Raw genomic sequence first — 24,497 nt, 5'->3', positions numbered from 1 at the left:
TGCTGCAAGTGATTCCCACACTTCAGCCTCCCAAGTAGCTAGTGTAAGAGTTAAGAAAGAGGAAAGAAACACGTGGTGTCTGTTAACTTTCCAGGAATTAGGTTAACTTGCCTTGAAGGGAGTGTCTGGTGAAGAAGCCGGTAAAATTTCTTCTTTAGAAGAATCGAGACCATCCTGACTAATACGGTGAAACCCCGTCTCTACTAAAAATATTTTAAAAATTAGCCAGGCGTGGTGGCGGGCACCTGTAGTCCCAGCTACTCAGAAGGCTGAGGCAGGAGAATGGCGTGAACCCAGGAGGCGGAGCTTGCAGTGAGCCGAGATCGTGCCACTGAGCTCCAGCCTGGGCGACAGAGCGAGGCTCCGACTCAAAAAAAAAAAAAAAAGAGAGAGAGACCACAGCTGAAGGGATAGCAAATTCATCACTAAGATGTAGAAAATGAGTTGCTAGGAGCCGTGGGGAAGCATATGGTTTCATTACACACTCTTAACTAAAGGTTCAAAGAGGCCCTCGGGGCTGGATGAAACTTTCACATACCAAAAAGCTGTAGAAATTATTTCCCTATCCAAGAGGGTAATCGCTTTTGAGAAAAACTATCTTTTCCTGACTTTGAAAGGTTAACGTTTTTCTTATTATAAAGGTAAAACTTGTTTTAAACTTATTAAGAATGTACTATAGAACTTTTAAAAATAAAATGTACAAAGCAGAGGTGCTCCTCTAATCACACTACAGAACGGTCTCCACTTGTAACAAACAAAATAGGGATTTTTTTTTTTTTTTTTTTTTTTTTTTTTTTTTTTTTTAGGGACGGAGTTTCACTCCTGTTGCCCAGGGTGGAGTGCAATGGTTCAATCTCGGGTCACTGCAACCTCCGCTTCCCGGGTTCAAGCAGTTCTCCTGCCTCAGCCTCCCAAGTAGCTGGGATTACAGGCATGCGCCACCACTCCCAGCTAATTTTGTATTTTTAGTAGAGATGGGGTTTCATCATGTTGGTCAGGCTGGTCTGAAACTTCTGACCTCAGGTGATCCGCTTGCCTCGGTCTCCCAAAGTGCTGGGATTATAGGCGTGAGCCACCGCGTCTGGCCAAAATTCGGATTTTGTTGTAACTGCAATTTTGTATCTTGCTTGGCGAACATTTTCCTGCATGATACAATTATCTTATACAACAGGGGTATTCCAGGATACAAATGTGTTGTAATTTATTTAATTGCCTTTATTTTATGGCTTGTCTCGGGCTTTTGGGCTAAGTGTTGCAATTAACATCTTTGTTACACGAATCTTTTACTCGTATCCTTGATTTTACCCATTGAATTCGTGGAAGTGGAATTGCCGGACCAAAGAGTATTTGAAACATATTGCCAATTTGTCTTCTAAGAGTGATTTTACCCATTTAAACTCCCACGCGCAATCTTATAGGATTTCGATGGAGTTGCTGGTGTCATCAACCGTCAAACGACGAACTATACCTTTCCGCCAGACCTCCTGTCCTCCTTCGCGTTTTCCCGCCCACTCCGCACACCCGCCGCCCTCAGTCCATGCTGGCCCGCCCCTTCCTTAACACGCACCAATTCTGTCCAATCAAAAGCAAACTTCCTCAGTATCGCCGTGCAGTTGGTAAGGTGAAGTGTCCGTCGTGCCCAGGGGCGGGTGGAACGGGCTGACGGACGCGGCGATGGGCCAGTGTGAGCGGTGAGTGGGACGTGCGTGGCGTGCGTGCGTTGGCCTGGGAAGCCCTGGACTTGTGAGGTGTGCGAGCTGGTAGCAGTGAGAGACTTCGGCGGACATGGCTCCCAGCGTGCCAGCGGCAGAACCCGAGTATCCTAAAGGCATCCGGGCCGTGCTGCTGGGGCCTCCCGGGGCCGGTAAAGGCACCCAGGTGAGCGGCAGGACTGGGCTTGGCGGCGGAGCCTGCCCAACTCCAAGGTCAAGGCGGCCAGAGATCCAGAAGCCCTGGACCTGCCTGGAGCCGGCCGGGCACTGAGGCCTGCGGGGAACGCTGGCCGGGGTCTCGGTTCTGGTGAGGCATTTCGGGGAGGGTCCAAATTGGAGATCGGGACAGTCTGAGTTAGGATTGGAGTGCGCGAGGGATTCAGTGTTGAGGTGTTGTGTTAGGGAATCTAAGGGCCGATTAGTTCCACTAAGGGGCTGGAGACTGGAAAGGTTTGAGGGGTAGAGTGAGCCCTGGGCCGAAGCATCTAGACTACAGGCTGAATGGAGGCAATTAGCTTTATGGCCCAGGTTCCCTGCGAGTTGGAGGTGAATTGTCCAGAATCAGGGTTACATTCCAGGCACTGGAGGTCGGGAGATTTTGATAATGATTTATGACTTAGGGGGAGGGGAGGAGGAGCATCTCCAACACGTGGGGCGGAGAGCTGACATGTGCTGTGTGAGCCAGTTGAATAGAGATGGGAGGAAACCTAAGGCTCCCCCTGTTTGAAAGTTGCAGGTTAATGTGTAGAACTGGTTTATAGCCTGGAGAGCCATGAGTCGCACTTTGAGTAGTGTCCACAATAAGGGTTGGGAGTGCTCATGGGACCTGGCTTGGAGTTAGGACCTGAGGCTACTGAGGCTAAGCAGTTTGGGATGACTCAAATGATTTTAGATGAGAAGGAACTTGAATTTTTTTTATTTTTTATTTTATTATTTTTGTTTGTTTATATCTTCTTTCCCTTTGGTTTTTAATTTTTTTTTTTTCCTTTTTAAAAAAATTTTGTTGTTGTTTGTTGTTGTTGTTTATAGGGAACTTGAAATTTTAACTTTATCAATCAACAGGTTAAAAAACAGGCCCAGAAAGGTCAGGTGACTTTCCCAAGTTAGTGAAATGAGTTTCATGAGCCTGAGACCTCAGGAGCCATGGAGTTAGAGTCTGAAGTTACCGTCTGCCCTAACAGGCAACAGGGGCCTCACTTGGCATCTGGGCCCCTTCTAGATCTGGGACATAATGGGGCCATAGGTTAGGGTTGGGATCAATGATCTCATTTAGGATCTGGAAGCCCATAGGTTGGATTATCGATGTCCCCTTCTTGCTTGGGGTCTGGCATGGCCCCTGGGGCCCTAACCCTCTGTCTCTTGCCTGTTGTTAGGCTCTAAAGAGGGAAGTCAGCTCCCAAATGAAAGGGAACCTGGGGACTGCCCTATGCCCGCTTTTCTCCTCCTAGCACTTGCCAAGTTTAAAAAATCTTGGCAAACAGACCATCTTACTCATTCTTGGTACCCCCTGTGGCACATTACTTGTCTCTTGGGGGGTTAGTGGAAGCAGATGAATGTCACAGATTAATGTGGGTGTTAAGGAAAGAAGTTCTGGAACACTTCATTCATTCCTGTGACCTGGGCACTAGGTCAGAAAAGACAATTTTCTTTTCTCTCCACAGACTGAGATGATTCTTCTTTGGAGCTTACCTGTACCTGATCCCTTTATCCTTTATCCTCAGCATTGTTGACATCTCTTTCCCATTGCTGCCACACTTATTTATTGGGTAATCTGCAGCTTCGGGATGTTTAATCTTAGACTTTGCAGACTTTTACTGTGAGTGATCAAATATAATCAGAGTAGCTCAAATGCTTCGTTGTTTTTCTTTTCTTTTCTTTCCTTTTTTCTTTTCTTTTCTTTTCTTTTCTTTTGAGACAGGGTCTCCCTCTGTTGCCCAGGTTGGAGTGCAGTGGTGTGAGCTCAAGCGATCCTCCCACCTCAGCCTCACAGGTAGCTGGGATTACAGGCACATGCCACCATGCCCAGCTGATTTTTAAACAATTTTTTATAGAGACAGGGTCTTGCTATGTTGCCCAGGCTGGTCTTGAACTCCTGGACACAAGTGATCTTCCTGCCTTGGCCTCCCAAAGTGCAGGGATTATAGGCACAAGCCACTGTGCCCTGAGATTTTTTTTCCTTAACTCATATTGAAGTTAATAATTTCAGTAATTATGGAATGAACAACCTGTCCTAGTATAGTACTGGTACAAGGGTTTTATAATCTAGCAAGCTGTGTAACTTCTGAGCCTCAATGTTCTTACCTGAAAAATGGGGATAATACCTACCTTGCTCATTCAACATTTCATGAGCACCTAACATTGGAGATAAAGCATCGGGCAAGACTGATAAAGTTCCTGCCCTCATCAACTAAACATTCACAACGATACTGGAAGATTATGATATATATATGTGTGTGTGTGTATCAAGCACCCACAACCTAGATGACAACCTGTTATATAGTAAGTACTCAGTAAATTTTGACTCCCTTTTATCTTAGTAACACATCTCCCCTCCCCTCCTTCAACTTGGATGTATTTCAGTGTAAGACATGATTTATCAGGAAGTTTAGAAGAACATTATATTAATGAGTTGATTGATAAGGGTGCATGATGGTGAGAGTTGGTCAGAGAAGGCTTTTTAGAAATAGAGGAGATGTGATTAGAGCTGGGAGTTGAAAGGATAAGATTTACACAAGTCATTTAACCTCTGTACACTTTCCAGAGTTGGAACAATAGGAATATTGGTGGTTGTATGTATTTTTGTGGAGTTTTAAAAAAAGTTCAAGCCTGGGCAACGTGGCGAAACCCCATCTCTACAAAAAAATGCAAAAATTAGCTAGGCATGGTAGTGCATGCCTGTAGTCCCAGATATTCAGGAGGCTGAGGTGGGAGGATCACTTGAGCCTTGGAGGCAGAGGTTGTAGTGAGCTGAGATCTCACCATTGTGCTCCAGCCTGGGCAACAGAGTAAGACCTTGTCTCAAAAAAAAAGATCATAAATCAGAGGTTGCAAATGGTAGCCTACAATAACATGTAGCCTGCAGAGACATTCCATACACCTTAACTTTTTATTATGAAGAATGTTGAATACACAAAAGAAGACAGGATGGTATAATGAGCCCTTACCCAGCCCCAACCATTAACTGGTGGTCATTGCTTCTCCAGCCATTCTCCCTTCACAAATTATTATAAAGCACCTCCCAGGCATCATAACATTTCATTTGTAGATGTTTTAGTATGTATTGCTAAAAGATAATTTTTTAAAACATAAGCATAATGTCCTTTAAAAAATTAACAATTTTTATTCAGATTTTCTTTTGTGTTACCAATGTGATCATTTTACGTTTCTTTTGTTTATTTATTTTTTTATAGGCAAGGTCTTGCTCAGTTGCCCAAGCTGGAGTATAGTGGCCCAATCATAGCTCATGGCAGCCTCAATCCTCCCACCTCAGCTTCCTGAATAGCTGGGATTATAGGTGCATGCCACCATGCTGGCTAACTTTTCTAGTGTTTTAAAGATGGTGGTCCTGCCATGTTGCTCAAGCTGGTCTTGAACTATTGGGCTCCTCCCTCAGCCACCCAAGTAGCGGGGACTACAGGCATGTGCCACTGTGCCCATCCTTTCTTTTAATTTATAAGTTCCCCTTCTCTCTTTTTTCTTATGGTTTTGCCAAAGAAATGGGATTATTTTTCCTGGGTGTATTATACCACTGTCTGGAAATTTTCAGTTGTATTTCTCTGGTGTACTTAACATCTTCCTCTGCCCTCTCTATTCCCTGTAAATTGGTGGTTTATTCTTAATTACTATATACTTAATTCAATTCAGGTTCAATTTTTTGGCCCAACTACTTCACAGGTGGCGGGTGCTGTGCTCTCCCTGAGGAGGCACATGGTATTTGCTTGTCTCTGTGGTGTTTATAGTCATGCTGTTCAGTGTCTAGGTTCAGTAATTCATTATGGATGGTGAAATGGTGGTATTCTAATAATTTTATTGTTCCCTGGTCATTTATTAGCTGAAATATTTCTATAAACAGAAACTTCCCCTCATCTACTGTTTGGTTACCCTGTGATGTGGTTGGTATAGAAAAGTCAGGATAAATGCTTCATTTATTCTCTTTGTCAGCTTTCAAAATAGTAAGTTGACCACAGAGCGTTTTCAGTTATGCAATTTCTCTTAAAAATCCAGAGCTCCAGTTTCTCTTGAGAAACCAGAAGACCTGGCAGTGATGCCTCCATTCCAGTGTGGCAGCAGTCACTTGCAGTTGTATGGCATTGCTGCTTTGGATGGTCTGTGTGTCTTCCTGTCCCCTGCACGGTCCTCTTCACTGCCTGTTGCTTACATTTGACTCATTTCACATAGTTGCATTGCCTGCTTGGCTCCCATTGGCAGATGTTTGCAATCTTACATGAAAAATCCCTAACCTGGGGTTAGTGCCTAGTGCCTGCTCAGTAATGTTTGTTTTCTTCTTGCTATACTTTGTTATACCTGCGTAACTCAGTATTTTATATGCTTTATGTTGCATGGCTGAAATAGTTTCCTTTTAAAACTCCTTACTTTTAACTAAAGTAGTTAAATATTTCAAAACTACCCGCTTATGCATCAATGTAATGTTTTAAAACATCTATAATACCTGGGTTTGTTGTTTTATTTAAATAACTTTATTTCCTTGCCTCCCTTTTGGGGTTGGATGTTCCTTCGGTGTGGTCAAAACCAAAGGTATGTTTCTTGTTTTTCTTTTTTGCCAGCGCCTCCTCATTTCTTCCATGTGTCAAACTTATGCCCAATTCTTCGAGGCCAGGCACGCTTAGGCAGTCTTATGGGTCAGACGCATCCATTATGTCTTTGCAGTGATACTCGCAACAACTCTGAGACCCACACTCTTATTTCCCCTTTTACAGTTGGAGAAACTGAAGTTTGAATGGCTTGTTCTCTAGGCTACATAGCAAGTAATTTACAGAGCTTGCATCTGAATGACTCCAAAGCTCCTGCTCTTTCTGCTGCTATCTACTGCCCCAGGTTAGATTTTTCTCCTACCCTATGCATGTCAGGAGGGAGTAATAATTTCAACATAGTCACCCATTGCTCAGTTATGTGACAGGCCCCCAAGCTAAAGATTTTACATGCATCATCTCATTTAATCCTGTAACACTAGGAGAGAGATCCTTTTTACTGACAGAGAAACTGAGGCTCAGAGGCTGTATCTTGCCCCAGGACACACATGTAGTAAGTAGCAAAGGTAGGATTTGAACTCATGTCTGTCTGACTCTTGAGTAGTCATTATTTTACATTGTTGCTGTGTAATCTAGATGCAGAGGCAGAAATGAATATGAATGGAAAAATACATACAAATGCAGGGTGCCAGGTGGGAAGCATCAGATGAGTGACTTTGATGAATGTTGGGTTAGTTCAGGAATAAAACAAGAACTACAATTTGCTGAAGGTCTCCCGTTCATCCTCCTGTTCACCCAGTGAGGCTGCTAATGATTTCTCCAATAAGTTAAGAGACAGCTGAAATGCAAATACAGGTTTCTGGGATTAAAAAAACAAACAAAAAAAAACTTAAGCTATAAGATACCTAGAAAAAGGTGCAAATATCGTAAGTGAACAGCTTGATTTATTTTACAATGTGAACACATTTGTGTAGCTTACACCCATTGTCAAGAAACAGAATATTGCCAGCACTTTGAAGTCCTCCTTGTGCTCCCTTCCAGGAGGATAGCCACTAAGGCTCTGTGGGTTGTTTGTCTTAAAGCCTTATAGTGTCATGGCTAAGAGCTAGGGCTTGGTGATCTGGCCTGTTGCCAGTTCTTTTACTAGCTCTGTGATCTTGGGCAACTTAGTCCCTGAATTTCATCTGTAAAATGCAGTTAAAAATCGTTTCTACCTCATGGGTTTGTTATGTATTATGCATACTAAGTACCGTAAAACAGTGCATGGAAAATTGCTTGGCATGATGCAGATGCTGAAAGTTAGTTAATGTTAATATGATTCCTCAGCGGGAGAAGGGGTAGTTGGGGAGGTGTTTTTGTTTTAAGAGACAGGGTCTCACTCTGTCACTCAGGCTGGAGTGCAATGGCACGGTCATAGTTCATTGAAGCCTCGAACTCCTGGGCTCAAACGGTCCTCCCAACTCAGCCTCCTAAGTAACTGGACTACAAGTACCTGCCACCATGCCCAGCTAATTAAAAAAAAAATTGTAGAAATGGGGTATGACTGTGTTGCCTGGACTGGTCTCAAACTTTTGGCCTCAAATGATCCTCCCAGAGTGCTGGGATTACAGACATGAGCCACTGCTTCCAGCCCAGTTAGGCTTTCGATGGGAGAAATGTACTCAGAAGTGTAGTACAGAAAAGACTTAGACCAATATTGGAGCAGAGAGGGCATTCCTGTGGAGTGAGGAGCTTGAGTTGAGGCCCTTGGAGAGGCATTTATGCTATGTATTTGGGAACCATGCATAAGAGCAGTTTGTCTGCAGTGATGCAGTACGTAAACACAGGGCACTTGTGGAAGTAAGTTGGGAGGGCTTGGCAGGTTTTAGAAGTTGATTGTGGAGGACAGCTGAGTGCCAGGCTAAGATATTTGGGCTCTTCCCCTATTGCACCACAGAGATGTTGAAGGCTTTGGAATGTATATGTGTTGGGGGGCAGGTAGCATATCCAACAGTGTTTTAAGATATCAGATGAGTGACTTTGATGAATGTTGGGTTAGTTCAGGGATAGAACAGGAACTACAATTTGCTCAAGGTCTCCCATTCACCCTCCGATTCTAGCTGCATGTGTAGGAACATTGATAGCAGCAATGACAAAGACTGGAGGCACAAAGGTGATCGTGCCAGGCACAGTGGTATGCGCCTATAGTCCCAACTACTCCAGAAGCTGTGGTGGGAGGATTGCTTGGGCACAGGAGTTTGGGGCTGTAGTGTGCTATGCTGATCAGGTATCTGCACTAAATTCAGCATCAGGCTGGGTACGGTGGCTTGCGCCTATAATTCCAGCACTTTGGAAGGCTGAGGCAGGCAGCTTGCTTGAGCTCAGGAGTTGGAGACCAGCCTGGACAACATGACGAAACCCCATCTCTACAAAAAATACAGTAATTAGCTGAGCATGGTACTACATGCCTGTAGTCCCAGCTACCTGGGAGACTAAAGCAGGAAAATTGCTTGAGTCCAGGAGTTTGAGGCCACAGTGAACTATGAACATGCCACTGACTCTAGCCTGGGCAACAGGCAATAGAGTGAGACCCTATCTCAAAAAAAAAAAAAAAAAGTTCACCATCAATATGTTGACCTCCCAGGAGCAGGAGACCACTAGGTTGCCTAAGGAGAGGTGAATCGGCCCAAGTCAGAAAAAGAACAGGCCAAAAATCCCATGCTGATGTGTCGTGGGCTAACACTTGTGAAGCCACTGTGCTCCACCCTGGGCAATATAACAAGACCTCATTTCTTAAAAAAACCTAAGGAAAAGATGATGGTTGCAAGATGAGAAGACAGGTGAATTTGGGATTAAACCAAATCTCTAGGACTGATAGTTTTCCTTTATTTCCTAATTGTCAGGCCTATGCTGGATGTTTTTGCATATATAATCTTATTAAATCCCCTCAACAGTTCTGCAGATAGACACTGTTTTCTGTTCTATGGATAAAGAAACCGAGACCTTAGGAAAGGTAACGTAATTTGTTCAGGATGACGCAGTGAATAAACAGTAGAGCCCGTTTCCTAACCCAGATCTGTACCGCTACAAAACTCAGTCTCTGCCACTACATCAGGGCTTCATAAGCTGTATATGCATCAGAACCTGAGGTGCTGCTTGAGAGCCACTCAATCATAAACTTTAAAGGTGGGCCTAGCAAATGCCCCAGATGATTGATAATACACTGAAATTTGAGAACCACTCAGCCCACCATGCTGTCTCTCTAGTGGTTTTAGCATTCCCATCAATTATCCCAGAGTCCTCCACCCCACAGAGTTTTCATAGAGGTGATGAGCCTGTTTCTTGGGCTCAGCAACAGTCTTTGACTCACAGCAACAGACTGTGACTGAGTGTGGACTTCAGACCCCTACTCTTCAAAGTGTAGTTTAGAGCCTAGCCACTTATCCAGGCCGGGAAGTTTGCTTGAAATGCAGGTACTTAGGCTGTACCCTATTGAACCAGAGTCTGCATTTTTTTTTTTTTTTAAGACGGAGTTTCACTTTTGTTGCCCAGGCTGGAGTGCAATGACCCGATCTCAATCTCAGCTCACCACAACCTCCGCCTCCCGGGTTCGAGCAGTTCTGCCTCAGCCTCCCTAGTAACTGGGATTACAGGAATGTGCCACCACGCCTGGCTAATTTTGTATTTTTAGTAGAGACGGGGTTTCTCCATGTTGGTCATGCTGGTCTTGAACTCCCAACCTCAGATGATCTGCCTGCTTTGGCATCCCAGAGTGCTGGGATTACAGGTGTGAGCCACTGTGCCCGGCCGGAATCTGCATTTTAACAACATTCCTCCAGTGATTTAGAATCTGTGAATGGCTGCTCTAAAGCATAAGTTTGAAGTGTGAGGGCACTATAATAAAGTTATTTCATTAAGTTTCTGTAGTCTGTAAATAAAGAGTAATGCAAAGAAGAAAGACTATGGAAAGGAGCCGTTTATTTATTGAATACCTACTGCATGTCTGATGTTTTTGGTACTTTATTTCATTTATCCTCATAAAAACCCTGTGAAGTAGTCATTATCCCCATTCAACTGATGAGGAAACTGACACTCTGAGAAGTTAAGTACTGAGCCCAAGATCACACAGCTACTGAGTGCCTTAGCTAGGAATCAAGCATAATTATCTGTCTGACTTTGAAACCCATACATGCTCTTTACAGCCTACCACACTGACTCCCAGGCAACAAGCAGGAAATGAAAGAATTAGTTTTCTTTTCTTTTTTTTTTTTTTTTGAGACGGAGTCTCACTCTGTCACCCAGGCTGGAGTACAATGGCATGATCTCGACTCACTGCAACCTCCATCTCACGGGTTCAAGCAGTTCTCTGCCATGGCCTCCTGAGTAGCTGGGATTACAAGTGCCCACCACCACACTCGGCTAATTTTTGTATTTTTAGTAGAGACGGGGTTTCACCATCTTGGCCAGGCTGGTCTTGAACTCCTGACCTCAGGTGATTCACCTGCCTCAGCCTCCCAAAGTGCTGGGATTACAGGCATGAGCCACTGTGCCCAGCCAGGAATTAGTTTTCTTCCCTATTGGTGTGTGTTCTTTCATCCAGCTGTAGAATCCAATCACCTGGAACAGTGCATAAGAGTCCTGCAGTTTGGGAGTGACAAAAATAGAACAGGTTCTGTGCTAATAGCTCTTCTCTGGTGTTTTGGTCAGCCTTTCCACTTGAGCAAGCCTGACCTCCAAATTGTTTACCCAGGTTAATTTCAACAGCAATGAGAAAGATTGGCAGAAAGCACTCTCTGGATATATGGCCACAGTGCTAGCCTGGTTTTTCATTGTCAGGGCTCCTGACATTCACTGGTTTTGCAAAGTACAGAATTTTGGTGGTGTTTTGTTTTTTTTGTTGTTTTTTTGGGGTTTTTTTTGAGACGTAGTCTTGCTTTTTCGCCCGGGCTGGATCTCGGCTCACTGCAACCTCTACCTCCTGGGTGCAAGCAGTTCTCCTGCCTCGGCCTCCCAAGTAGCTAGGATTACAGGTACATGCCAGGAAGCCCAGCTGATTTTTGTATTTTTAATAGAGATGGGATTTCACCATGTTGGCCAGGCTAGTCTCGAACTCCTGACCTCAGGTGATCCGCCCGCCTTGGCCTCCCAAAGTGCTGGGATTACAGGCATGAGCCACCACGCCTGACCCAAAGTACAGAGTTTTTAATGCCTTCTCTCTAGATTCCATTTTGCTACGAAGTCATTTCTTTGCTTTAACTGAATCAGTCCGTGAATCAGAAACCAACCCTATCTATGTACCTTTTATTGTGTGCACCTAAGCATGCACCTAAGAAAACTCCCAATTATATAAAAATTAGTCAGGCATGTGGCGTGTGCCTGCAATCCCAGCTACTGGGAGGCTGAGGCAGGAGAATCACCTGAGCCCAGGGAGTTTGTGGCTGCAGTGAGCCATGATCGTGCCACTGCACTCCAGCCTGGGTGATAGAGTGAAACTGTCTCAAAAAAAAAAAAAAAAAGAAAAGAAAAGAAAACTCCCAGTGAACTGATTTGTTTGAATCGGGATCTAAACCTACTTAGTTTATAAAACAATTGGACGGAAAAAGCTAAGATTGATCTCCTTGAACTGATTTTATTCCTTGTGAATTCTGCATTCTTTTTTTCCCACTGCAAAGCCAGTGTTGAGCTGTCTAGGGTCTCTCCCTGTTTTAATTCTGCATTCTCATATATAGTTCACCAAATATAAGCTCTTTAAGAACATAGTCTATGCCTTTTATTCATCTGTTTCCCAGGCTCCCAACCGGGTTCTTGGAAAAGGCATTAGTAAATGTTTTCTTTCTGTATGAATGAACGTAGGATTAGGACAGGGGTTATGGTAACAGCCAGTGCCCACGGAGTGCTTACTATGTGCCAGGGCCTGCAAATACTGAATTCTATATAATCTCATCAACCCAGTGATATAGATACTATTACCATCTCCATTTTACTTAGAGGAAATTTGAAACTTAGAAAGGTGAAGTGACTTCTTAAGTCAATTTTACGTAATAGTTAGTGGATGTGGAGTCTGAAAACCAGGCAGTTTAACTCTCAAGCCTATGCTCTGGACCAAAATGCTATAATGCCTTCTAAAACTAGTATGTAAGTGCTTATTATATGCCAAGTACTCCTTGTATATATCTCAGCTAATCCTCACAGCTACCTTATGAGATGAAGCCTTTTTTGCCTTCATTTTAAACAGATAAGGAAACTGAAAAGTGAGGTGGCCAAGATAATACAGCTGCTTAGTGACAGGGAAGGGGGAAAACCCAGTTCTGCCTGGGGGCAAACAGCTCGTAGTTGCGTCCCTGACCCAGTAACTGTAGTACATGGCAGTTACACATTCATCCCTTTGCAAATGTTTATTCAGCACATGTTAATGTGCCAGGCAGTGTGCCGAGTACATTATATACATGACCTCATTTAAACCTCACAGCAACCATGCGAAGTGTTGGTACTATTTTTATTCTTCTTCTTTTTTTTTTTTTTTTTTTTAAGATGGAGTCTCACTCTGTCACCTAGGCTGGAGTGCAGTAGTGCAATATTGCCTCACTGCAACCTCTGCCACCCAGGTTCAACCGATTCTCCTGCCTCAGCCTCCCAAGTAGCTGGGATTACAGGTGCCTGCCACTGCGCCTGGCTACTTTTGTATTTTTAGTAGAGATGGGGTTTTACCATCTTGGCCAGTCTGGTCTTGAACTCCCAACCTCAAGTGATCCACCTGCCTTGGCCTCCCAAAGTGCTGGAATTACAGGCGTGAGCCACAGCGCCAACCCCCCTGCCCTTTTTTTTTTTCTTTCTTTTCCTTGAGACGGAGTCTTACTGTCGCCCAGGCTGGAGCTGGAGTGCAGTGGTGCAATCTCGGTTCACTGCAACCTCTGCCTTCCAGATTCAAATAATTCTCCTACCTCAGCCTCCTGAGTAGCTGTAATTCCAGGCACACGCCACCACACCCAGCTAATTTGTGTATTTTTAGTAGAGACAGGGTTTCACCATGTTGGTCAGGCTGGTCTCAAATTTCTGACCTCGTGATCCGCCCACCTCAGCCTCCCAAAGTGCTAGGGTTACAGGTGTGAGCCACCGTGCCTGGCAAGTCTTCCCATTTATAATAGGGAAACTGAAACTTACTTGTCACTAGTGTGTTGAGTGGAAATAGTGATAATAGCTAATATTTATGACTGCTTCCTGTGTGCTAGTTGTACTGTTTCAAGTGCTTTACATATATTATCTCATGTAATTCTTACAATACCCCTATAATCATTGTACGTTAGATTGTAACATAAGGTGCTTTTATCCCCATTACAGGTAAGGAAGTAGGCATTTGCCCAAATTTACATAGCCAGTAAGTTGCAGGGCCAGGTTCACACCTAGGTAGTCTGACTCCACAGCCTGTAATGTAACTGAATCTTGGTTTTTGTCTTCCTCTCCATAGGCACCCAGATTGGCTGAAAACTTCTGTGTCTGCCATTTGGCTACTGGGGACATGCTGAGGGCCATGGTGGCTTCTGGCTCAGAGCTAGGAAAAAAGCTGAAGGCAACTATGGATGCTGGGAAACTGGTAGGTTTGGTGGTACCAATGAGTGTGGACATTCCTCAGAATCTAGATCTGCACTGTCCAATATGGTAGCCACCAACCACAGGTGGCTATTTAGATTAATTTAAATTTAATTAATGTAAAAATCAATTCCTCAGTTGCACTAGCCATATTTCAAGTATTTACCAGCCTTCACTGGTACAGAACTTTCCATCATCAAACAAAATTCTCTTGGACAACCATGTGCTAGAGGGTGTTTTAACAAAGTGGCAGATTATAGGAATTTTATTTATTTATTTATTTTGAGACAAAATCTCACTCTGTCACCGAGGCTGGAGTGCAGTGGCGCCATCTTGGCTCACTGCAACATCTGCCTCCCGGGTTCACTCCATTCTCCTGCCTCAGCCTCCTGAGTAGCTGGGACTACAGGCGCCCGCCACCACACCCGACTAATATTTTTGTATTTTTAGTAGAGACGGGGTTTCACCAAGTTGGCCAGGCTGGTCTCAAACTCCTAACCTCAGGTGATCCACCTGCCCTGGCCTCCCAAAGTGCTGGGATTACAGGCGTGAGCCACCACGCTTGGCCTTATAAGACTTTTTAGAGCGCAAGTTACTTTGTTTGTTCTGAATTTATGGCACTCATTCATAGTATTCTTGAAGTTTTTCTGTGCTGATGTATTTTGTTATATACCCAAATTTTAGAGCCAGAAATGAAACTGCTATCCTAGGCCAGAACTCAGAGATGTATTCAAGAGAGGATTTAGGAAGTCACAGAAGTGTTTTTTTAACCTGCTTTGTGGCTCTGTGTTCTGTTTCTGTACCAAAGCAATTACTTCGCAGTTGTGACAAAGGTAATCCTTTCTATTTGGGGACTATAATTGCATTTTCTCTCTTTTTTTTCCTGAGACCCAGGCTGGTATGCAGTGGCGCAATCATGGCGCACTACAACCTCGACCTCCTGGGCTCAAGTGATCCTCCCACTTCGGCCTGATGAGTAGCTAGAACTACAGGCACACATCACCATGCCCTGCTACTTTTTGTTATTGTTGTAGAGACGGGGTCTCACTGTGTTGCCCACACTGGTTTTAAACTGAGCTTAACTCGGGAGCAGTCCTCCTGCCCCAGCCTCTCAAAGTGCTGGGATTACAGGTGTGAGCTGCCATGCCCAGCCACATTTTCTCTTTCTTTAGGCCAGTTGACCTGATTGGACAAATACAATCTATTGTTTTCTGGCACTAATCAAAGAAGATCTCTAGATTAATTATAACTGAGTTATTCTGGAACTTGGCCTCTGAGAATCACCTTCAAATGTCATTTTGTACTTGGTCTTCTGGTCTTTTTTTATCTTAGAATGTTAGTTGGGGAAGGAACTGGGCTTTGCTTTAATTCTCAAGTTACCTTCTGTTAGGCTTTGAGATTCTGTAGCCGTATCAAATGATACCTCTGCCTGCCCACCTGCCTGCCCATTTCTCTAGTTTTCCCTTCATGTAACTGAATCTCTGAGTCAAACCAGAAAGCTAGATATTTTGGACTTTGAGTCTTGACAGAAGACTCTGTACTAAGAAAAAATTGAGATGTGGCAATGAAATTGCTTATCTCCAACCTTCACTTAGTTGCAGAGCATGTACTTTGTCCCCAAGTTCACAGTTAGCACCAATAAATAAGACCATTAGCTGCCAAGATGGGCAGGTTTCACTACAGGCTGGAGACCTTTCTTTCTATAACAGCCCAAGAGAAAAACTAGTTTCTGCCGGGCGCAGTGGCTCACGCCTGTAATCCCAGCACTTTGGGAGGCCGAGGCGGGTGGATCACGAGGTCAGGAGATCAAGACCATCCTGGCTAACATGGTGAAACACCGTCTCTACTAAAAATACAAAAATATTAGCTGGGCGTGGTGGCAGGCGCCTGTAGTCCCAGCTACTCGGGAGGCTGAGGCAGGAGAATGGAGTGAACCCTGGAGGTGGAGGTTGCAGTGAGCCAAGATCACGCCACTGCATTCCAGCCTGGGCAACAGAGCGAGACTCCGTCTCAAAAAAAAAGAAAAGAAAAACCAGTTTCTAAAAACTGGAAGAGGTCCTCATTGGGGTTTTAGAGAGACTCAGAAGTGTGTTGGCTTTAGGCTGGATGCAGTGGCTCACTCCTGTAATCCTAACACTTTGGGAGACTGAGGCAGGCAGATCACCTGAGGTCAGGAGTTCGAGACCAGCCTGGCCAACATGATGAAACCCTGTCTCTATTAAAAATACAAAAAATTAGCTGGGCATGGTCCTGCGCACCTGTAGTCCCTGCTGCTTGGGAGGCTGAGGCACGTGAATCATCTGAACCTGGAAGGCAGAGGTTGCAGTGAGGGGAGATTGTTCCACTGTACTCCAGCCTGGGCAACAGAATGAGACTGTCTCAAAAAAAAAAAAAAGGAAGGAAGAGTGTTGGCTTGGCTCCTTAGTTCCTTGGTTCTGACCCAATCTTGCCAATTCAGTGAACTTCTATTTTTCCTCATGTCCAGGATGGCCCAGATGTGTAACCAAGTACACACATCAGTCACGTTACTGTTAGCCTAATGACAGCTGTGAAACAGGGAAAGCTGATGCCTGTGTTTTGGTCAACCCCATTCTCTCCTGGCACTCTCTCAGGTGGTCTCTCAGCCATTTGTCCTCACATTTCTTGTGCCTTGAGGATCACTGATTGCTGATGAACTGTTATCTGACAGTTTGGACTCTGGACTCTAGTGGCAGGAGGGGCCTTCAGGACCTGAGATACAAAGCTCTCCTGGTGAGGTAACAAGTAATGGAATCTGTCTTCCCTCACCCAGATTTTTTGGGATACAGGGGAATTTCAAGAGACGAGAATGTGCATTTGGCAACCACAGAGATAAAATTGTGAAACTGGATCTTCCAAATGGAGCCATTTCACATTTGCTCTTATTTTTGCTTCTTTGGGTTCAAGAAAACTTGCTGTTTAGTAATAAGGTTATATACACAAACTTTTGGCTATGGAGTTGGGCTAATGTCAGTCACCTAGGTAATGGATTTAAACCCAAGGCTATTTTGTTCCTAACTTCCAGGTGAGTGATGAAATGGTAGTGGAACTCATTGAGAAGAATTTGGAGACCCCCTTGTGCAAAAATGGTTTTCTTCTGGATGGCTTCCCTCGGACTGTGAGGCAGGCAGAAATGGTGGGTAGCTTAGTTTTTATATTACCTCTGTATGAGAGCACACTCTTGCCCTTTGTTTTCTCTTAATTCCTTTGAAGGAGATAGGTCTGACCAAGCTCTGGTAACTTAGGTGGGCCACACATTCTTTTACAGCTCGATGACCTCATGGAGAAGCGGAAAGAGAAGCTTGATTCTGTGATTGAATTCAGCATCCCAGACTCTCTGCTGATCCGAAGAATCACAGGAAGGTATTTGTCCCTTGAGGGTCCCTTTTCATGCTTCTCAGAGCTTTGTCAAACTCTGAGAATTGCTCGTGCTTAATCCCAGCCATGAAGCTTAGTGCCATATCCATTTCAACACGGATTGATTTTATTTGGTGACATCCACTGAAGTGGTGAGATGGGATTGGGATGTGGAAAGAAGAGCAAGGGATTTGAAGTCAAACAGCATCTCATTCTTGTCATTTTTTTTTTTTAGACGGAGTCTCACTCTGTCTCCCAGGCTGGAGTGCAGTGGCGCTATCTCGGCTCACTGCAACCTCCGCCTCCTGGGTTCAAGCAATTCTCCTACCTCAACCTCCCAAGTAGCTAGGATTACAGGTGTCTGCCACCAGGGCTGGCTAATTTTTTTGTATTTTAGTAGAGACAGAGTTTCACCATGTTGGCCTGGCTGGTTTTGAACTGACCTCAAGTGATCCACCTGTCTCAGCCTCCCAAAGTGCTAGGATTACAAGCGTGAGCCACTGCTCCCAGCTCTTGTCGCCTTTTTTTTTTAGTTTTTTTTTTGAGACAGACTCACTTTGTCACCCAGGCTGGAGTGCAGTGGCGCAATCTTGGCTCACTGCAACCTCTGCCTCCCGAGTTCAAGTAATTCTCCTGTCTCAGCCTCCCAAGTAACTGAGACTACAGGCATGCGCCACCATGCCCGACTAATTTTTGTACTTTTAGTAGAGACAGGGCTTCACCATGTTGGCCATGCTGGTCTCAAAACTTCTGACCTTAAGAGATCCACCCGCCTTGGCCTCCCAAAGTGCTGGGATTACAGACGTGAACCACTGCACCCCCCCTCTTGTCACTTTTTAACTGTGACCCTAGGCACATATCTTAACCTGTCTGAGGCTGTTTCCTCATCTGTAGAAGGGGGTTGATAACACCTGCTTTGAGGAGCTATTGCACGTGTTAGGTAATATGAAATGCATAGTTCAAAGCCTTGCCTATATTAGGTGCTTAAGAAATGTTAATTTCTTTACATGTGTATCTCCTCCATTTTAGTGCTCCTTAAATCTGATTTCAGCTGGAGTTGCCATACTTTGCTGGCTTTTTATTAATTATAAAAATCATATAACCATCTGTACAAAGTTTAGAAAATGGAGGAAGAATTTGCTTATAGTACAGCCACTTTGTGTGTGTGTGTGTGTGTGTGTGTTTTAACATGTTTGTTTCTCTATAATAGCATTGAACACAGAAATGCCTCTGCTTCTGGATTCGTTTGTTCTGACAGACCAACACTGCTTTAGGCTACGGTTTTCTTTACCCTATTTCACTAATCACTGCAGTCTGCTTTGTGCCTTCCATAAGTATGTCAGAAGCTTTCAACTGCAAATGGACCCTCCATTCCCCTCTTTATCATGGGCTGTAGCTTTTTTATGTCCTTGTCATTTTAATGGTGTCTCAGGAAAGTGGTCAGCCCACCATCTTAAACCAGGCATCCATGACCATTACTTTTAATTGCTGTGTGATATTTCACAGTAGGCAAAACATTGTTAATTTCCTTATTGTTGTATATTTGTGTTTCTTCCAGTTAGCCACTGTTAAAATGATACTATGGCCATCATAATGCATGTAAATTTTTGGATTAGGGAAAAAATGTTTTCTTATTTCAGACGTTATTACTTTGATTTCCTAATGAGGTTGAATGTCTTTTCCATGTGTTTGTAGTCCACACCTTCAAGGACAGAGACAAACATGTGAATAGACAGTACAAGGTTAGCACTATTATCCTGGAAAGCAATATGAAATACAGTGGGCTCTACTTTGTATTCATTTTCTTTTCAAATGTCCAGGTTACATGTCTCTGGCTATTCCATAGGCTCCTTTAATGCAGGAACTTCTGTTTCTTTGTATCCCTATTGGGCACACAGTAGACAAAGTTGATGTAGGTCAAGAAGCAGTAGGGTTAACAGTAAAGACATCACTAGGCCTGGGGTCTCTGAGGCACCAAGCACATATTAGCAGAACCAGGTGACACTGGGGACCTTTGATTCTATGGGCCCAGCTTCCTGTGTACCTGCTTCCTGCATAGCACAGTACTAGACCCTGGGAGCAGAGGACCACAAGAGGCTCTAGGATAACCATATAGTGATGCCCATCTCTGACCTCAGAGAGTCGTGTATGAAACTTTGGCTGTTCAGTGTAGTAGGAAGTCCAAGAAGAAAGCCTAGGGACAGGGAGGAAAGGCTGCCTGGGATAGAGATAACATCAAACTCTTCCTGGATGAAGAGTATTTCAGTGAGACTTTCCCAGAAGGGAGTAGAAGGTAGAATGAGTATGGGTTAGGCTTTCGCTGAGGCTAGTAGCAGATGTGTCTGCCCAGTGGCCTTGGGGGCAGGATGGTAGAAGGAATGCTGTTGAGAAGAGCTTTACTGGGGAGATCTGCCAAACCAAAGAGGGTAGACTTGATGGAGTTCAGGACTCATGAGATATTCTCGAGCCACTGGGTGTTGTGGCAAAAACAGTATTCTAAGAACATTAGCTTGGTCCTGGCGTACAAGGTAAATTAGGGCAAGGATAAACAGATAGGGATACCATCTAGGAGCCTGTTTATGATCCACATGATGTGATGGAGGTTTCTAACTGAGGTTGGGTGGGAGAGAACAGAGAAATTCTGAAGAACAAACAGCAGGGTTGCTGTAAAGGGTGAAAGAGAGAAGACTCAGTCCCTCCATTTGGAAGTAGGTAGTTACTGTAACTTCCTCCCTCACGGAGAGAAGGACCTCCTTCCTCACAGAGCATGTCACTGCTGAAGGTGTTTTTCCAAGTTTACCCAGCAGATGAGTGGCAGGGTTAGCCCTGGAAGCCTGCTTTCTGCCTCCTAGTCAAACATGTTGATGGTTAGAAGAAAATGAGGCAGGAATTAGTCAGTTTAATACAGATCTTGTTTTTGTTTTTTGATTTTTGTTTTTGTTGTTGTTGTTGTTTGTTTGTTTTAAGACAGAGTCTCACTCTGTTGCCCAGGTTGGACACAGATGTTAGCTGTTTGGAATGCTGGGGAATGAACCCCAGACCTCACACAGGATCTTTTTCAAGTCTGAGATGATACGGACCCCATTGTAACAATTTTCTGAATTAGTTCTGACCTCACTTCTAGTAATTTTGAGTCATTGTTCTATTTCTTGAATATGAATAGTTGGTGGTTGTTCTTTTGTTTTTGTTTTTGTTTTTAAACTTATTCTATATTGTCTCTCTCATATCCTAATTATCCTACCAGTTGGCTCTCTGGTATTATCTTAATACCTGGTACCATCCCAATTTTGTGGATGAGAAAACAGGTATTTAAAGTGTCACACTGAATGTTGGGCACAGTGGTTCATGCCCGTGATCACAGCATTTGGGGGGTGCCTAAACAGGAGGATTACTTGAGGCCAGGAATTTGAGACCAGCTTGAGCAATATAGCAAGACCTCGTCTCTACTATAAAGCAAAAAAAAGTTAGCCAAGTGTGGTGGTATGCACCTGTGTTGGTGGTCCCAACTACTTGGGAGGCTGAGGTGGGAGGACTGCTTGAGCTAGGAAGGTCGAGGCTGCACTGAGCCGTGATTAGGCCATTGGACTCCAGCCTGGGTGACAGAGCAAAACTATCTCAAAAAAAAAATAAATAAAGTATTATACTCACAGTAGCAGTGATTGTAGATTCCCAGCCCTGATGGTACCGCCGAGCCAGACTCAGTGGCCCATGGAGCTATTTTGGTTGGTACTTGAGACCAATCCCATTTTGAGAACTTGGAGAGTGGGGTTTCTTTCATTTACCAAAAGTGGTATTTGTGAATGGCAAAAGAGCAGTGTGTGGGAGTCATATTTGTTGCAGCCTGGCTGCTATGTGCCCTGTGCTCTCTAGAAGGTAAAAAAATATCCTGGTCCACATCTCATGCCCCTAGCCCTTCCCAAAGTTGCTGCTGCTGAGCCTAGCAGTCTGCTCTCTCCTCTCCCTGGGTCTCCCAGTGGATGCCATTTCTGAATGAATGCGTCAGAGGAATCCTTCCAGGCACTCAAATACTGGAAAGTGCAACCTCACAGTACATGACTGCAGTCACAGGAACCTTTTCTCCATTGTCCAGTTGGCCTTCCATATCCATGGATTCAAGCATTTGTGAATTAAAAATATTCAGAACCAGACTGGGTGCGGTGGCTCACACCTGTAATCCCAGCACTTTGGGAGGCCAAGGCGGGTGGATCACGAGGTCAGGAGATCGAGACCATCCTGGCTAACACGGTGAAACCCTGTCGCTACTAAAAATACAAAAAATTAGGTGGGCGTGGTGGCAGGTGCCTGTAGTCCCAGCTACTCAGGAGGCTGAGGCAGGAGGATGTCATGAACCTGGGAGGTGGAGCTTGCAGTGAGCTGAGATGGCACCACTGCACTCCAGCCTGGGCGACAGAGTGAGATTCCGTCTCAAAAAAAAAAAATTCAGAACGTAACCACCAATAAATATAACGTGGGAAAGCTGAAGAAAATAAAAAATAATACAAGTTTTAAAATGCAGTATAGCAATTATTTACATGGAATTTACATTGTATTAGGTATAAATAATCTAGAGATGATTTAAAGTATGCAGGACAACCAGCGTGGGCAACATGATGAGACCTCATCTCTACAAAAAATTAAAAAATTAGACTGGGCGTGGTGGCTCACGCCTGTAATCCTAACACTTTCGTAGGCCGAGGTGGGTAGATCACGAGGTCAGGAGTTCGAGACCAGCCTGGCTAACATGGTGAAACCCTGTCTCTACTAAATATACAAAAAATTAGCCAGGCTTGGTGGTGGGCGCCTGTAGTCCCAGCTACTTGGGAGGCTGAGGCAGGAGAATGGCGTGAACCCGGGAGGCGAAACTTGCAGTGAGCAGAGACCGCACCACTGTACTCCAGCCTGGGTGACAGAGCGAGAGTCTGTCTCAAAAATAAAATAGAAATAAAATAAATAAAGTACACAGGAGGATATGCATAGGTTATATGGAAATGCTGTACCATTTTATATCAGGGACTTGAGCATCTGTGGATTTTGGTATCCACAGAGGGGACTCCTGGAACAATCCCCCCGTGGATACCAAGGGATGACTGTATAGCTTATTTTCTCTACTGTCACCTCCCTCCTGCCCATAATCCAGTGCCACTTTATGCCATAAATGGACCATCTTGTCCCCCAAAATATGCTGTGGTTAACATAAAAGAAAGTAGCACATTTTACAGAGGTGCTACTTCAATAACCTAAATAGAATTGAATAGATTTTTTATTTATTTATTTATTTTATTTTTTTGAAACAAAGTCTTGCTCTGTCACTCAGGCTGGAGTGCAATGGTGTGATCTCGGTTCACTGCCACCTCCACCCCCAGGTTCAAGCGATCCTCCTGCCTCAGCATCCCAAGTAGCTGGGATTACAGGTGCCTGCCACCCTGCTAAATTTTTCATATTTTTAGTAGAAACGGAGTTTCACCATGTTGGTCAGACTGGTCTCAAACTCCTGACCTCAGGTGATCTGCCCCCCTTGGCCTCCCAAAGTGTTGGCATCACAGGCATAAGCTGCTGGGCCCAGCCCAAATATTGCTATGCCTGCCAAATGGTGAAAAATATTAGGGAGCTCTAGTCTAATAGACCTTCATGAGAAGAGCAACCATTAGTTAAATGAGCAAACAAACACTTGGTTGGCACAGAATTGAGAAACCACAGAACTGAAGCAAAGCCTGGCTGCTGAGCAGAGCTTGGCCTGCCTCCTTTCCTTAGGTTGCTAGGCTCCTGTGGTGTGGCCATTCCCAGTCAGGAACATGGGCTTGTTGCCTGTGGGGACTCAGCAGAGATGCAGCTACCTGCTATACATTCAGTGCCAAATAAATGCCTTTTATTGAACTCTATATTCCATAACTTGTTTAATAAGTCATTTTTCCTGATGACTTGAATATTGCTAACCCTGGGTTAGGGTTAGCAGCCAGGCACATAGCAGCCAGGCTGCAATAAATATGACTCCCACACACTGCTCTTTTGCCATTCACAAATACCACTTTTGGTAAATGAAAGAAACCCCACTCTCCAAGTTCTCAAAATGGGATTGGTCTCAAATACCAACCAAAATTCAAGTCATCAGGGTTAGCCTATCTTTTATCTGTGTGATCGAAAAGATGTGTTGCATTATCTGGCAGTGTTTGCATCCATGGGAATTATTTTTCCTGTTAGTACCTTCCTGGTTTTGTAACCAAACTAGGTTAGGAAATAGAGTTCATTTGTTTGTCCTCTGTCCCCCATAGCACTTTGTACAAATCTGTTAAAGGATTATCACGTTTGTTATTTATTTCCACATTTGTCTCTCCCACTAAGCACTACTTGTGAACAGGGATCATTACTCATTGCTTTGTAGCCTCTGAATTCAGCTTAAGGCTTGAGTGGGATACTTTTTAATGTTTGTCGAGTAAATGGGTGAATAAATAGAATAGATGGCTGTGTGAGACCAGCACCAGAGTTCCTTCTCTCAAGTCCTGAATTAGGTAGTTATGCCAGCCCGTTTGCTCTTCAACCAGATACTCATGATAATGTTTGGTCAAAATAGAAAATATACTCTGCCACTGGCATAAGCTCTCCTGAAAGCCCAGTTATTTAGCTGGATTTTCTGTTGGGTGCTGGGTCCTTGCATCCAGGGTCCCTGTCTCTGCTTGTCATTCCGGAGCCCCCTAGAGTGGAGTGCAGGCACGTACTATCAGTTAACCTAACTCATATTCATTTGCTGTCTTTCAGGCTGATTCACCCCAAGAGTGGCCGTTCCTACCATGAGGAGTTCAACCCTCCAAAAGAGCCCATGAAAGATGACGTATGTAAACTCAGACAAAAAATTTCCTTTTCTTTCCTTCCCCTTTCTTCACTGTTTTCTTTTTCCTTTATTCGTTCCATCTTCCTTTTATTTCTACCAATATTGCTAACTTAGTCATGAAAAATAACACTATCAAGTAAATCATGGCCTGTGTCAGATCTGTTCAGTGTCTCCTTAGGTGGTTTATTGCTTGGCCTCAAGGTTGCTACCAGTGGTGCCAGCTTTTTGCAGTGCCCAGATTGTACCTGTCTTCTGTCAAGAGCAGCCCCTTTCTGGCATCATGGCCACCTAAGTGATCAGCTAATCAGG

General features: G+C 44.2%; 1 protein-coding gene across 8 annotated transcripts in view; it reads left to right on the top strand.

Moving 5' to 3' along the window:
• Positions 1–1,628: 1,628 nt before the first annotated feature.
• Positions 1,629–24,497, top strand: part of AK2 (adenylate kinase 2) — a 29,080-nt gene continuing 6,211 nt past the window's right edge. For 3 of the 8 annotated variants that reach the window (XM_011974085.1, XM_011974086.1, XM_011974084.1), the window contains exons 1-5: positions 1,629–1,878; positions 13,866–13,991; positions 17,031–17,141; positions 17,274–17,368; positions 24,116–24,188. In XM_011974085.1, coding sequence (XP_011829475.1) covers positions 1,786–1,878; positions 13,866–13,991; positions 17,031–17,141; positions 17,274–17,368; positions 24,116–24,188 — 498 coding nt within the window. In that variant the 5' untranslated portion in view covers positions 1,629–1,785. Of the gene's footprint in view, positions 1,879–6,649; positions 6,768–13,865; positions 13,992–17,030; positions 17,142–17,273; positions 17,369–24,115; positions 24,189–24,497 lie in introns of all 8 variants that reach the window. The other 5 variants (XM_011974088.1, XM_011974087.1, XM_011974091.1 and 2 more) reach the window with 3 other exon arrangements.

This window comes from Mandrillus leucophaeus, unplaced genomic scaffold, assembly GCF_000951045.1.
Source record: "Mandrillus leucophaeus isolate KB7577 unplaced genomic scaffold, Mleu.le_1.0 Scaffold141, whole genome shotgun sequence".
Classification (NCBI taxonomy): Eukaryota; Metazoa; Chordata; class Mammalia; order Primates; family Cercopithecidae; genus Mandrillus; species Mandrillus leucophaeus.
This window is presented reverse-complemented; position numbering and strand designations above follow the sequence as displayed.